General features: G+C 47.9%; 1 protein-coding gene across 2 annotated transcripts in view; it reads left to right on the forward strand.

The window, feature by feature from the left end:
• DHX9 (DExH-box helicase 9) overlaps nucleotides 1-15,497 on the forward strand; it is a 164,097-nt gene that overhangs the window by 89,753 nt on the left and 58,847 nt on the right. For both annotated transcript variants that reach the window (XM_029617881.1, XM_029617882.1), the window contains 6 exons: nucleotides 2,819-2,960; nucleotides 3,093-3,175; nucleotides 4,170-4,326; nucleotides 10,909-11,009; nucleotides 11,443-11,656; nucleotides 11,914-12,008. In XM_029617881.1, coding sequence (XP_029473741.1) covers nucleotides 2,819-2,960; nucleotides 3,093-3,175; nucleotides 4,170-4,326; nucleotides 10,909-11,009; nucleotides 11,443-11,656; nucleotides 11,914-12,008 — 792 coding nt within the window. The remainder of the gene's footprint in view (nucleotides 1-2,818; nucleotides 2,961-3,092; nucleotides 3,176-4,169; nucleotides 4,327-10,908; nucleotides 11,010-11,442; nucleotides 11,657-11,913; nucleotides 12,009-15,497) is intronic.

Here is a 15,497-nt window from a genome sequence, read left to right on the forward strand (position 1 = left end):
GTTCCCTGGGCCTTTGCACATATGAGACCACTTCAGTCTGCATTGCTCTCACGCTGGAATCCAGTTTCGGAACTATACCACCTTCCCCTTCCTCTTATAGAGACAACTCGTTCCAGCCTAGATTGGTGGTTACAGCCAGCGAATCTACAGCAGGGTGTACCTCTAGAGATTCCAGAATGGACTGTGGTCACTGCCGACGCCAGTCTTTCAGGCTGGGGAGCGGTATGTCAGAATACATCTGTTCAAGGTCAGTGGTCCAAAGAGGAAGCGCAGTGGTTGATCAATCAGTTAGAGACCAGAGCGGTTCATTTAGCCTTGATTGTTCTTCAACCCCTCCTTTGCGGCAAGTCGGTACAGGTTCTTTCTGACAATGCGACCACGGTAGTGGACATCAACCGCCAGGGAGGAACCTGAAGTTTCCTAGTAGCGCAGGAAGCACGACAGCTGATTGCCTGGGCGGAACAACATCTGCTCAGCATCGCAGCCTCACACATTGCCGGGGCAGACAACGTTCAAGCCGATTTTCTCTGTCGGCATCATCTCAATCCAGGCGAGTGGGAACTGTGCGAGGAAGCCTATCAAATGATATGCAACAGATGGTCCACACCGGCAATGGATCTCATGGCCACATTTCAGAATTTCAAAGCTCCTCGGTTCTTCAGCCGCAAGAGGGAAAGAGGAGCGGAAGGAGTATTAGCTCTGGTACTTCCTTGGCCAAAGAATGTTCTTCTCTGTGTTTCCACCCTGGCCTCTGATCGGCAAGGTCCTGCGTTGGATAGAAGTTCAGCAAGTCAACGTTGTTTTAGTGGCACCAGAGTGGCCACGCCGTCCGTGGTTCGTGGACCTGGTCAGTCTAGCACTGGACGGTCCCCTGTGTTTTCGGGATCTACCGTGCCTTCTGTCTCAGGGTCCGGTTTGTTTGGAAGAGGTCGAACACTTCTCTCTAGCGGCATGGCTTTTGAGAGGAGTCGGTTAAAGAATAAAGGTTACTCAGATGCTGTGGTAACTACTTTATTACGTTCTAGAAAGCCCTTTACATCTTTGGCTTATGCAAGAGTATGGAAGGTGTTTTTGAGTCTTGGTGTAATGAGCATCAAGTAGATCCGGTTAACTGTTCTGTATCGAATATTTTATCTTTTTTACAAGACAGGTTAGCCAAGGGTTTGTCCTGTAGTTCCTTGCGGGTCCAAGTTGCAGCGCTTGGATGTTTTCGCTGTAAGCTTCGGGGATTATCCTTGGCTGCGCATCCGGATGTAGCGCGTTTTCTCAAAGGCGCACAACATCTAAGTCCTCCATTTCGGAACCCTTGTCCTGCTTGGAGTTTGAATTTGGTTCTTAGGGCTCTGTGTTCGGCACCCTTTGAACCCCTTAAACATGCGACTTTGAAAGATCTTACGTTGAAAGCTGTTTTTCTTGTGGCCATTTCTTCAGCTCGTAGAATTTCAGAATTGCAGGCCTTGTCTTGCAGAGAGCCTTTTCTTAGAATTTCCAATACGGGAATTTCATTACGAACTGTACCATCTTTTTTACCTAAGGTAGTATCTTCTTTTCATTTAAATCAGTCTATAGAGCTTCCGGCTTTTCTGTGTTTAGATCGTTTGGATCCTTCCTTTAAGGATCTTAAGAAATTGGATGTGTGGGTACTGCTGCGTTCTCTTGAAGTTACCAACAGTTTTCGATTGTCTGATCATTTGTTTGTTTTGTGGAGTGGCCCTCGCAAGGGTCATAATGTTTCCAAGGCTACTATTGCTCGTTGGTTAAAAGAGACAATTCGATCAGCTTATCTTCTGGCTCGTCAAGATCTTCCTGAAGGTTTGAAAGCTCATTCCACTAGATCACAGGCTACCTCCTGGGCAGAATGTCAGCTAGTTTCTCCTCAGGAGATTTGTAAGGCAGCGACTTGGAAGTCGTTGCACACTTTTGCTCGTCATTACCGTTTGGATGTCCAGGCTCCAAGTTCAGCAGCCTTCGGAGAGAGTGTTCTCTGAACGGGACTCTCTGGGTCCCACCCCAATTAAATCAGCTCTGGTACATCCCAGGGTCTGGACTGATCCAGGTACTTACAGGGAAAGGAAAATTGGTTCTTACCTACTAATTTTCGTTCCTGTAGTACCATGGATCAGTCCAGATGCCCGTCCTTTTATGTCTGTGTATCACAATTATCTTTTCGGAGAGTTCGCTCGTTCACAGTTTTGAGTGTTTAAACCGCTTTTCATGCTGTCTATTTTTGTTAATGTTTTCTTGTTTATTCCCAAGATTTTTTGGGGGGATTCTGCTTCCATTTAGGATTTGTGAGTTGGAAGTTCGTTATGCTGTTTAGATAGCTAGTTAGTATTTTAGTATTTACATTTCTGCTTTGATACCGTTCAATACTGATGGACTGCAGGTGGTGCTCCAGGGTATACGTCCGAGTCAGTAGAATGTTTCTCTGCCTCCCTCTGCTGGATTGGTGACATAACCCAGGGTCTGGACTGATCAGGTTACTACAGGAACGAAAATTAGCAGGTAAGAACCAATTTTCCTCTCTGACTGTAAACAATTATTTCTCTTGTTTGTCTCCTTGAAAGCCCCTTAGTTTGGTGTATTAAGATAATTTGTGAGTTAGCTTATTTCAGGTAATACTAGCAGGGTGAGGTCAGCATGGAAGCCTATAAACTGGTCACATCAGTGAACCAGTTCATCTCTATCTCCATCTTCTTGTTGGTGGCAATAACCCATTCATCTGAACTGGTCTCGCTGGAGTCAAGGAAAGGAAATTATCAGGTAAGAACAAATTTCATCATTGTAAGTTTTGTTTTTTGTTTTTAAATCTATGCAGCCCCGAAGAATCAGTGCTGTTTCTGTGGCTGAACGGGTCTCATTTGAGAGGGGTGAAGAACCAGGGAAAAGCTGTGGCTACAGTGTACGATTTGAGTCCATCCTTCCTCGCCCTCATGCCAGTGTGATGTTCTGCACCGTAGGTCTGTGATGATCTGTAATTTGGGGGTATACTACCATGGCAAGTTAGGGTTGGGTGGGCTTTGTGCTTTGGTTTGATTTGCACACTGTAGACTGTTCATTCTTGTATAGACAGCTGCTGTTCTTTGGTGCAGGGGTCCTCCTAAGGAAGCTGGAAGCGGGAATCCGAGGAATCAGTCATGTGATAGTGGATGAAATCCATGAGCGAGACATTAATGTGAGTTACAGATAGGCAGGTCTTTGTACTCTTACCCTGTGAAACACATTTCTGTCATCTTTCAGTTTTGCATTTTTCTCGTCTCACCCTTTGTTTATATATGTAGACTTCCAACTTCTTGGAAATTTTATTTAGCTATATTTAGTTTGATTGTTCTTTTGAGATAAGCTCAAAAATGTAACTATAAAAGGAACATGGTAAGACGCGCTCTCAATATAATAAAGAATGTTATATCCATTAAAAGCAGGGGAGAACATGACACATGCGCAGAATGTAAAAATCTCTTGAGACAAATTTTCATCTGCTCATTGATATACAAAATATTTTATAACTCGTCTTTTGTATTATTCAGAATCATAAAAAGATTAAACATAACAATTAAATCCAGTCCAAAAGTATAAATCGTTTTATTTTAACTGCTTTTAACTTGATCTAGAGAGGTTTTGTTTTTTTTTTTTAATTAAATAGCACTTGTCTGCAGCTTATGTCAAGTACTTGGATCAGAGCAATATTCTGTGTAACGTTTAGAAAATATTACTACCTGCCACAAAATGCAATATTTCCACAAGTTGATTACTAACAAGATAAAGAGGGATTCAGTGAATAGTTTCTACATTATTTCATCTTTTAATAAGATGTCACCCAACTCTACTTCCATATAGCTGCTCTTGTTTTGAAGTTACCTGCTCTCAGCTTTGACTCTGAGCATGTGACTTCAGCCTAGAGCACTGCTACATTGAGCCTAGCTTACATGGGTATAACTATCTGCAGCGTAATCAGTGCATTGCTAATATCCAGTTAACTTTTATGGAAAAGTCATTTTAAATGTAGTGCCACTTTCTGGTGTGACTTGTGCATCCCTTTAAAACAGATTTTGAATTGTAAATTGTAAACCAAAGATGTGACAAAATCATATTCATTGCTAAATTATTGGCTCTGATAAATTCCTTTTTATTCCTTGCTCGCTTGTCTCTGTTCCTGATTTTTATTGTAGACGGACTTCCTCTTGGTGGTTCTTCGGGATGTGGTCCAGGCATTCCCAGATATCCGGATCATCCTTATGTCTGCCACTATTGATACTAGCATGTTTTGCGAGTACTTTTTCAACTGCCCCATCATAGAAATCTATGGCAGAACCTTCCCTGTTAAAGGTAAGCGTCTACTCATTTTACTATTCCATGGAGGTCCAGTAATTTGCTCCTGTTCCTTTGGGCTTCCAACTCAATTGGAACCAGATAATACTGGACTATTATGCTATGAGCCACTACCTGGGTTTTGTGTTCTTTTTTTTTGTTATTGATTTTTAAATGTAGCTCATTTCACTTTAGCACAGCCATCACAGTGAGGCATGGGACTTCCAGAACCTGGTACATGTGTATCCTGCATGTGACTGCTAGCTGTTGCCATTGTGTGATGACTAAGACTCCCTCTCTCCTGTAAAGGCTTCTATACTTTTTGATAGACTTTGTTGGCATCTGCAGGGCCTGTCTTACTTTCTCTTCCTGTAATGTGCAAAGCATTTTAGAAATGTTCAACCCTTAGGTTCTTGCTTGGTCTCTGTCTACCTAGCATTGAATTTTTCATTCACTGTATGTACCCGGATCAGTCCAGACTCCTAGGGTTTTGCCTCTTTCCCCCCCCAGCAGATGGAGACAGGGAAGTTTTCAAAACAAAACTCCACCTTATATAGGATGATGCCACCTACAGTCCGGCAGTATTTATCTGTCTCCAGCAGATGGTGGAGGTGCAAAATCCTACAGTCTGTGGCTAGTGTTTTAAAAATTGAATAGGGAGTTTTTTGGTCTTAGCTAGTTTTTGGTGATCTTATATTGGAGTTCCTGTTTCTTTAAATTTAAAAAAAAAAAAAAAGTGCTTTCTCTTTAGCCTCCCAGGGAGTCGGCAGGTCCTGAGAGGGCCCTTCTCTCTGGTATCGTCGTGGCTTGGCTGTTCAGGGTTGAGAACCCGGCTTCACAGCTTGGTCCTTTGTCGGGGGTGATACCAGGGAGCCTGGCTCACTCCCCCCGAGGCAGGCAGGACCCGTTGGCCTTTTAAGGAGCAGGTCAGTAATTGCTGCAGTCTTTTTTTTTTTTTTTTTTTTACCGCATTTGTTCTTGAGCCACGGTCGCTGGCTTGGACTGCTGCTGTTTTCTCTTGCCGCTGTGGCCGAATATACAAAAAAAACAAAAAAGTTAAGAGTATCTTTTCTCCGCCATTTTGTGATGCCTCCTGGGGCGGCTTGTCGCTCGTGTGGGGGCTCGCGTGCGTGACTTTCGCGCAATTGTTTGGCCTGTCTTCCTGGAGGGGGAGGCACTTCAGCGTCCGGGGGGAAAGGCTGCTCCACAGTCCCGAGGGGGCTTGGCAGGATCGCAGCGTTCGCAGCCCTTACAGGCAGATCCGTTCCAGCTTAGTGCTGGAACGGCGGCCATTTTGGTCACGTTTCGCTTGCTTGAGCTGGTTACTGAGAGTTGTCAGAGTTGGGAATTTGGTGAGAGTTAGAGAGATTTTGGTCTGTAAAAACTTCTTTACTTGATTTCAAATAAATAAAGGGAGCAGTTTTATGTCCTGAGCCTCCGGGGGGGTTGTAAGGTTCTGAGAGGACCATCCCCTGCTGGTTTGTGAGGCAGCTGCATTACAGGGTCGAGGGCCCTCTTGTTTCCAACTACCAGCTCTGGGTGCGACACCGGGGAGCCCGGTTCACTCCACCCCAATGGATCAGGTCCTTGGACCACTGCCGGGCAAGTGTTTAAAAAAAAATAAAAAAATATTTTTATTTCATTTTCGGTCTGTCACTGGTGCTGCGGCTCTCTTCCCTCCCTGTCGTTGCGCTTTCGCGGGCCGCGGTTCTTTTTCTTTTCTTTTCAAGATTTGAATTTAGCTATTTTAGGTCCTCTGCCCAGTGCCGCGGGTGTGGCTTGGTCCGCGCAGTCTTTCTCGGGAGAGGCTGTGCCCAGTGTGTCTTCCCAGCTGGGAAGGTTTCTCCGGGGCTGTAAAAAAATAATTAAAAGCAAGTCCGCCGGAGCTTCTTCAGGGGGAACGGCATTGCGCCCAGCTGAGCGCGGGAACGGAGGCCATTTTGGGGTCGCTTAGATCAGCGACTCAAGCGGCCATGGATGGGATTCTCCCGCCTCCACTCTCTCCTCAGCCAGGGTTTCCCGGAGGGAGTGAACCTTTACAGCCTCACTCACCTGCAACGGAGGATAGCTCCGAGGGGGGCTTTTGACGACGACTCCTCTGAGTTTATTTTATTTTTACATAAGGCCTTTAAAGCCAGGAAGGTAGGGAAACTGCAGGCTGGGGGTAAAACTTCCTCAAATGGTCTTATGTCTCATTCTCGAAAGCGGTCTAAGTCTCAGGGAGATTCCAGGTCCTCAAAAGCTAATCAGATTCTACAGATCAGGATACGGATACAGGGGACCAGGACCCGCAGGGCAAGCCTCCGATGGGGGTGGATACAGACCCTGATCAGCTTCCACAGGATCCAGCACGGGGCTCTCACATTGTGGAAGGAGATGACCCTAAGGTGGTCCAGCTGTCTAGGAGGGAGGAGTTGGCTCCGCTTATCCCTGCCATACTCGGAGATCTGGGCATAGATGGTCCGCCAGAGGAGTCCAGACTAGGGGCCATGGACCCAGTGTTGTTGGGTCTGAGGGGCCCGGCTACTTCCTTTCCTTTTCTTTTGTCGGCACGGACTTGCTACCTAGAGAAGGGGATACCCCGGATCTAGGATTGAACGTTAGCAAGGCTATGGATAAGCTATATCCTCTGCCGGAGGAAGCAATGGACATACGGGTGCTCAAGGTGGACGCGGCTGTCCGCTGTCACCAAAAAGACCACGTTCCCGGTTACGGGTGCTACCACCTTTAAGGACTTGCAGGATAGAAAGTTGGAGCTGCAGCTCGAGAAGTTTTTGAGGTCTCTGCACTGGGAGTGCGGGCAGCTATGTGCAGCAATTTTGCCCTACGAGCTGGCCTCCACTGGGTTCAGCAATTATAGGCTAACGCTGGTCATTTCTGATGCTGAAGCACAGCAAGCAGGGTGTCTGGAAGCTTTGATCGCTTATAGTGCGGATGCACTCTATGATCTGTTGTGGACTTCAACCAGATCCATGATGTCTGCGGTCTCAGCACGTCTGCTCATGTGATTAAGGTACTGGTCGGCGGATTTTTCCTCCAAGGCTCAGCTGGGGTTGTTGCCTTTCAAGGGTAAATTGCTTTTTGGCAAGAACCTTGAGGATATGATTAAATCCCTGGAGGAGAACAAGGTTCTCAGACTGCCAGCGGACAGGCCCACGTTGGGGGGGCTCTTTTTCTTCACGGTCTCGATACAGAGGGAATCGGAGATTTCGTCTGTCCAGAGCTCCAGGTTCTTCCTATCGGCAAGCAGCAAGCCTGCCACAGTCCTGGTCTCAGCCCTTTCGTGGCCGACGATTTGGCAGAGCCAGTGCTACCCAGTCCGCATCTGGAGCAAAGTTTTCACAATGGTGGGACGCTGACCCATTCCTTGATTCCAGTTGTCGGGGCAGATTGTCCCTGTTATATGAGGAATGGGTCAAGGTGACACCTGACCAGTGGATCCTTACTGTGATAAATCAAGGCTATGCTTTAGATTTTACGTGCCACCTTCCAGATCTGTTTCTGGTCTCTCCATGCGGTTATAAAGAGAAACGACAGGCAGTACGAGACACCGTGCAACGTCTTCTGCAACTCGGTGCCATCACCCCAATTCTTCAGTTGGAGCAGCGAAAAGGGTATTATTCCATTTACTTCATAGTACCCAAGAAAGAGGGGTTCTTCCGACCCATTCTGGATTTGAAGCGCGTAAACCGCTGCCTCAGGATACCACGTTTTCGCATGGAGAGTTTCTGGCGTCACTGGACCTAACGGAAGCGTATCTTCACATAGACATCCAGGCCGACCACCAGAGGTTTCTGAGGTTCTCTGTGATGGGTCGCCATTTTCAGTTTCGAGCTTTGCCCTTCAGGCTTGCCACCGTGCCCAAACGTTTACCAAGGTAATGGTTGCAGTGGCGGCTCACCTCCGCAGGGAGGGATTCCTGGTGCATCCATACCTGGACGACTGGCTATTTCGAGCAAAGTCTGAGTCGCTTGGCCAGTTGGCAATCCACAAAGTGCTTCACCTCCTGCGGTCGCTGGGTTGGGTGATCAGCTGAGCCAAGAGCTGACTAGTGCCCACCCAGTCTTTGGAGTTTTTGGGAGCTCTATTCAACATTCAACAGGGGAGAGTGTTCCTTGCCTCGGACCGGATTGGCAAGCTACAAGGACAAGTGCGGGACTTATTGGCCAGCCGTCTCCCCAGAGTGTGGGATTATTTCCGGGTCCTCGGTTCCATTACTTCCACCCTGGAGCTGGTGCCCTGGGCCTTTGCTCATATGCATCCTTTGCAGTCAGCGTTGTTTTCGCGTTGGAATCCAATCTCTGTACAGTTTTGTCTACCTCTTCCCTCTTATGGATATGGCGTGCTCCAGTCTCGATTGGTGGCTTATCTCGGACAGCCTATCCTGAGGAGTTCCCCTGGAGGTGCCCGAATGGACAGTAGTGACCACAGACACCAGCCTCTCTGGTTGGGGAGCAGTGTGCCTGAGGTAGTTGGTGCAGGAACATTGGTCCCAGGAAGAATGCTGTGGTGGCTACACTCTTCCGATCGCGCAAAACATCCACTAACCTCACCTGTGTGCGCGTGTGGAGAATCTTTGAAACTTTGTGCGTGGACTGAGCGGTTGTGCCTACTCTGTCTTCGGTGTTGGATATTTTAGGTTTCTTACAATCAGGACTCGCCAAGGGTTTCTCATATAGTTCCCTGAGGGTTCAGGTGACAGCTTTCGGTTGTTCGCATGGTTCCATTCAGGGTGTGGTGTTGGCTGCTCACCCCGATGTGGCTCGTTTCTTTAAGGGGGCAAAGCATTTACGCCTTCCGGTCAGGCACCCTTGTCCTTTGGAGTCTGTACGTGGTTCTCTCAGCTCTGTGTACGGCGCCCTTTGAGCCTCTGAGAAAGCCTACGATAATGGATCTCACGTTAAAGGTGATTTTCCTTATAGCTATCATGTCTGCTCGCAGGATATCTGAGCTCTAGGCTCTATCCTGTAGGGAGCCGTTTCTGAGAATTTCAGATTCGGGGATATCCTTGCAGATGGTTCCTTCCTTTCTGCCGAAGGTGGTATCTGCTTTTCACGTGATTCAGTCAGGGGAGCTTCCGTCGTTTCCCATGTTAGACCGGTTGGACCCTATCTCTAAAGACTTACGGAAGCTGGATATTCGTCGAGCGTTGTTGCGTTATCTGGAGGTTACAAATGGATTTCGTGTGACGGACCATCTGTGTTATGGGCTGGCCTGATACGAGGAAATATGGCATCTAAAATTCCGATTTCTCGCTGGTTGAAAGAAGCCATAAGCTCGGCATATTTGCTGCGTGGTAAGCCAGTACCGTTGGGTCTTCGGGCTCATTCTACTCTTTCGCAAGCTGCTTCTTGGGCGGAATGTTAAATGGTCTTTCCACAGGAGATCTGCAGGGCAACGACTTGGAAGTCTTTGCTTACCTTTGCCAGCCGCTACAGACTGGATGTTCAGGCAACGGGTGAAGGAGGCTTTGGAGAAGCAGTGCTTCGAGCGGGCCTCTCCAGATCCCACCCCAGGTAAGAAAGCTCTGGTACATCCCAGGAGTCTGGACTGATCCAGGTACGTACAGGGAATGGAAAATTAGTTTCTTACCTGATAATTTTCGTTCTTGTAGTACCACGGATTAGTCCAGAGTCCTGCCCGGGGAAGGCATAGAAGTACGGGAGAGTCCGCTCCGTTGTTAATTGATTTGCTTTCAGGTTTGCAGACTTTTGACTGTCCTCCAGTGGTTCTGCAAGTTCGGTTCCTATGGGAGTTCAGAGTGCCGGTTTGTTTCTTGGCAAAGGATTATTGTACATAGTTAAAGCAGTTTTTGAGAGTCATTCTGCTTTGACATTGCGTAATACTGCTGGACTGTAGGTGGCACCATCCTATATAAGGTGCGTTTTGTTTTGAAAACTTTTCTGTCGCCATCTGCTGGGGGGGGTAAAACCCCAGGAGTCTGGACTGATCCGTGGTACTATAGGAACTATAATTATCAGGTAAGAAACTAATTTTCCTTTACCTAGTGGCAGAATTGATTGACGTGGTAGTAGACTTAACTGGAAAATGCCTTCCTGTAACCTCTCCATACCAATGACATTTTCATAATGGCCCAATGGGCCCAGTAGTTGGGCTCCTTCCTGCCAGGTAGCTTCCTGGTTTGTTGTCCCAGTTCAGTTTATTCTGCTGAAGAAGTATACTGTTAAGCATGTTGGTGAAGTAATGCTTGCAACGCTTTGAAGGGAGTGAACCCTAGAACCACTAATATGTGAGCAGTCATGCAGTTAAAGAGCTGAATTAAAAATAACTGGAAGAAGCCGCATTATGCTCTGTTGACCCTCAGAAGATCATTGTACTAATGCTTTGCTTTTATGAGGAAGGTGAAGTAGGTTTAAGAAAAACATTGAAGGCAGTACTTTATGACTTCCAGAAATATACAATGAAAGAGGTATTATGAGGTAGAATCAAAGAAATACCCAGTAGAGCTCTAGCAGAGGTAATTTTGGAATCTGTGGAAAACCCTTGTGGAAGAACTACCTTCCTTTTAGAATTAGCATTGACCTGCTGAGGAAATTAGCCACTGACTTCTGTAGTGACTTTGCTGTTTCATCTCTGCAGAGTATTTCCTGGAAGATTGCATCCAGATGACACAGTTTGTTCCCCCTCCAAGGGACAAAAGGAGGAAGGACAAGGATGAAGATGGAATTGATGATGATGATGTGAGTTTTTCTTAGTGCTCTTGCTCATAGATGGGAGATTGTGTTACTGGCCTGGGGGCATTGAAATAGTAGGGTGCTCGAAGATCCAAGATAGTTCATGCTTATGATGGTAGAATCTGTACTGTGGGAAGTAGGCGAGAAGGTGGTGTTTGGTGGTAAAGGGAGACAGTGGAACTATAGCAGTATTTTTGGTGGGGATGCTGCTTTAAAATTGAAAAAAGGTAATGTTTAATGGTACTGGGAATTGTGGGGCAAATAATAGTATTGCAAGACCCTGGACTAATGATTGGTGCTACTGATGGTGGAAACAATGGTTTAAGAATACCTATAGTACCTGAATGTAATCCACTTTGAAGCACTGAAAAAAGTGCAAAAAAGCGAAATATAAATCTAAATAAAATAAAAATAAAATTTTATTTCCTCTGGTTCTCAGACAAACTGCAACTTGGTTTGTAGTGATGAATATGGTTCCGAAACGAAGTACACCATGTCGCAGCTCAATGAGAAGGAAACTCCCTTGGAACTGATTGAGGCCCTGCTCAAGTACATCGAGAGCTTGAATGTCCCAGGAGCTGTGCTGATCTTCTTGCCTGGCTGGAACCTGATCTACACCATGCAAAAATACTTGGAAATGAGCCCCCACTTTGGTAGAAAATTCGTTTACTTCCCCTTTCTCAATTTCCCTCTTCCATTGGCTTCTCCTGCATTTTGCTAACTGTATGACAACTGATGTATACAAAATTCTTCCTAGTCCCTTTCTAGAAACCAAACTTAAATACTTAAATACTTTGAGTTCGGTGAGATGTGGTATGTGGAGAAGTAATCCATAACTGCAAAGTGATACTTTTTATGTTGCTGTTAAAGTTCTGAGCTTTCTTTATAGATGTTTCATTCTGTGTTGCAGGAAGTCACATGTACCGTATTTTGCCCCTGCATTCTCAGATTCCTCGAGAAGAGCAACGCAAAGTATTTGATTCTACACCTGATGGAGTCACCAAGGCAAGTCAGCTGCTTCTCTTCTGCAAGTCTAGCATTGTTGTGTACTCCTTGAGAAATGGTGTAATGTTCCTGAACATACCTAGATCAGTCCAGACAAGTGGGTTTATTCATCCCTACCAGCAGATGGAGGCAGAGGACAAAACTTTGGGCACTGCTACATATCCTAGAGTGCCACTTGCAGTCCCTCAGCATTTCTCTGCCTCCAGTAGATGGTAGAGGTGTAAACCTGCAGTCTTGACTGATCTGGTGTTCGGAAGATTTCTGCTCCCCAAGGTGCCGGGTTCCTGTGGAGGGCCATCCCTCACATTGAGCAGGGATGGCCCTCCCAGGCCATCCCTGCTCAATGTGAGGGATGGCCCTCCATCCCTCACATGGTCATGGGCTAAAAACCCCTGGCAGGTTTTTAGCCCATGACCCCGGGACCACTGATAGCCAGAGAAATGGTTCCCTCATTGGGACCCAAAATCCCCCTCTTTGGGGGTTCTCTTCCTTTTCTTTTTATTGTTAGCTGCGGTGGTTCCTTAATTTTTTTTTTTTTTTTTTTTTTTTTTTTTTAAGTCAAGTCTTGGAGGCTTAGCAGGCTTAGTGTCTGGGCAGCTTTTCAGGTGGCCTGTTCGGTGGGATCATCGGGGATCAGCTCCGGAAGATTCGGGCTAAGCATTGAGGGCGGATCGACCTGCCATTTTTGGAGGGTACCTCTAGATGGGGGAAAGTGCCTCTTTCTCGGCTCCATCGCATCTGCGACCACGCACACGTTTTCCGCGGCGTCAGCATTTTTCCTTCGCACTGTCGGAAATGTTAGCGGCAGTGCGCCCTCTCTCACCTGCTCTGTTGGTCTTCTCCCCGCGAAATCAGCGCACAGCCCTTCAGTATTTGTCTGTTGGTAGAGGCCTGCCGGGTCTGCGGAGTGAGCTCCGCATATCTTAATCCCCACTCCCTTCGCACGGTTTGTGCTGTGGGGGGAGGAGGGGGTTTCTGCCAAGCCGCCCAAATGGTGCAGATCCTCATGAGGGGGCACCCCCCCCCCCCCAATCCCCCATCCCCAGCAGTTCAGCAGCATGCGTATGGGCTGCTTGGATCAGGCCACAGCATCCCGGAAGAGCCCTCAGAGTCTGTGGGGCTTTTCGCCTGAATTTGTCCTCTTGTTTCATGAGGCTTTCCTGGCTAGGGAAGCGGGGAAGAGGCGTTTTAAGGACAGCCCGGGAGACTCTGCTAAGGGGGGACCCCGGCGAGATCCGCGGGAGCAGCCTCAGGGGCCCCGCCCTGCTTGCCTGGACTCAGATGCCATGGATTCTGAGGATTCAGATGACCCTCGGGGTAAGTGACGCTCATCTCCTGTAGAGGATCGGGATGCAGACCCAGATGGCCCTACGGATGATTAGGGGGCCTTGGAGGGGCCCGAGGTTGAGGGCGATGACCCACAGGTGGTCTGCCCGTTCAAGTAGGAGAAGTTGTGTCCTCTGATTCCCCATGTGCTAGAGGAGTTGGGGGTTAAGCTCTCCCTGGAAGAATCTGATAACAAAGGGGTTAATCCAGTGTTCCTGTACGTACCCAGATCAGTCCAGACCATGGGTTGAGCCTCCTTTCCAGCAGGTGGAGGCAGACCAAAACTGAAAGGGTATCCTATATGAGGACAGAGCCTACCCTGTAGCCCTTCAGTATTTGTCTGTTTCCAGCAGGTGGAACAGCTCCTTCCCCATTTCTAAGAAGATCCTGAAGCTGATCAGCCAAGAGTGGGAATCTCTGGACTCCGGCTTGAAAGTGGGAACGGCAATGGTGAAATTTTATCCACTGCTCCAGGATCATTCAGATACCCTCAAGGTCCCGAGGATACCACCCCGTATCAGCGGTCACCAAGAAGACCACAATTCTGGTTGCCAGGGCAGCTGCTCTGAAGGGACGTTCAGGATCGTAAGCTGGAAGTGCAGCTCAAACGGTTTTTTTGAGGTGTCCACTCTGGAGCTCCGAGCTGTGGTTTGTGCCAGCATGATGCAGCGTGCCTGTTTGTGTTGAATCCAGAAGCCTCAGGAACAGTCTGTCACAGGGACGCTGTCTCCACTCCAGGCGGCCCGCCTTGAGGTGGGACTCACGTATGTGGCCGATACCTTGTATGACCTCATGCAGACCACAGCGCGAAGTATGATTTCGGTGATGGTAAGATGGCTGTTGTGGCTGCGTAATTGGTCGGCGGATATCTCGTCCAAGTCACAGTTATGTAACCTTCCCTTTAAAGGCAAGCTTTTGTTCGGGGAGGACCTTGACCACCTCATGAAAACCTTGGGGGAGACCAAAGGCAACAGACTGCCAGAGGTTAAGAAGTTAATGAGGAAGTCTTTCTCCTCTCGGCCCCAGTTTCAAGAATCTAGACATTTCCACACTGGCAAAGCTGCTGGATTCTTTGCATTGCGACAGCCCTCAAGTCGGCAGCAGTCCTTTCGGGGTTCCGGAAAGTCTTCTAGGGGTGGGGTCGCTCAGGGAGCAGGTGGAATCAAGTCTTCCCAATAGTCGGGCAGGTCCACTCCTCTGCTTCGTCGATCAGGGGCAGGCTGTCTTTTTACGAGGAGTGGACCAGGATCACCTCCGACCAGTGGTTGCTAGAGGTTATCAGGAATGTTTACGCCTTAAGAGTTTTCTCACCCTCTCAGGCCAGTTTTTCTGGAGTCGCACTGTCTTTCCCAAAGCAAAAAGGGTGGCCATCAAGGAGACCCTCCAAAAGTTAAGTCTAGAAGCTATAGTCCCAGTTCCTGAACAATGGCAGGAAAGGTACTCCATATACTTTGTGGTTTTGAAGAAGGAAGGCACCTTTTGACCCATATTGGATCTTCAGAAGATCAACCAGAGTTTGAAGGTTCCGTTCTTCTGGATGGAGATATTGTGTACTGTAATAGCGGCAGTCCAAAAGGGGGAGTTTATTTGGCGTCTCTGGATCTCACCGAGGCCTCCCTGCACATCCCCATTCGACAGGACCACCAGAAGTTTCTTCGGTTCAAGGTGCTGGGTCAGCATTTTCAGTTTCGAGCCCTTCCCTTCGGCCTTGCCACGGCTCCTCAGACCTTCACAAAAGTGATGGCGGTTGTTGCGGCAGCCCTGAGACAGGATGGGGTTTTGGTACACCCCTATCTGGATGACTGACTCATCAGGGTGAAGTCACAGGAGGAGTGCATACAGTCTGTACTCCGTGTGAGTTCTCTCCTGGAGTCGCTGGGCTGGATCATCAATCTGCTGAATAGTCACTTGGTGCCATTCTCAGACCCTGGAGTACTCGGGTGCCCGATTTGACACTCAGCAGAGAAGGGTGTTTTTCACTGCCGACAGGGTGGACAAGATTCAAGCTCAGATAGCTCGTTTGCTTCGCCTGCCAGTTCCCAAGGTCTGGGACTATTTGCAGGTCCTGGGATTGATGGCTTTGACGTTGGAGCTGATTCCTTGGGCGTTTGCTCATATGCCCCCACTGCAGAAAGCAGTGTTGTCCCACTGGAGCCATCTGTC

Source organism: Rhinatrema bivittatum, chromosome 10, assembly GCF_901001135.1.
Source record: "Rhinatrema bivittatum chromosome 10, aRhiBiv1.1, whole genome shotgun sequence".
Lineage (NCBI taxonomy): Eukaryota > Metazoa > Chordata > Amphibia > Gymnophiona > Rhinatrematidae > Rhinatrema > Rhinatrema bivittatum.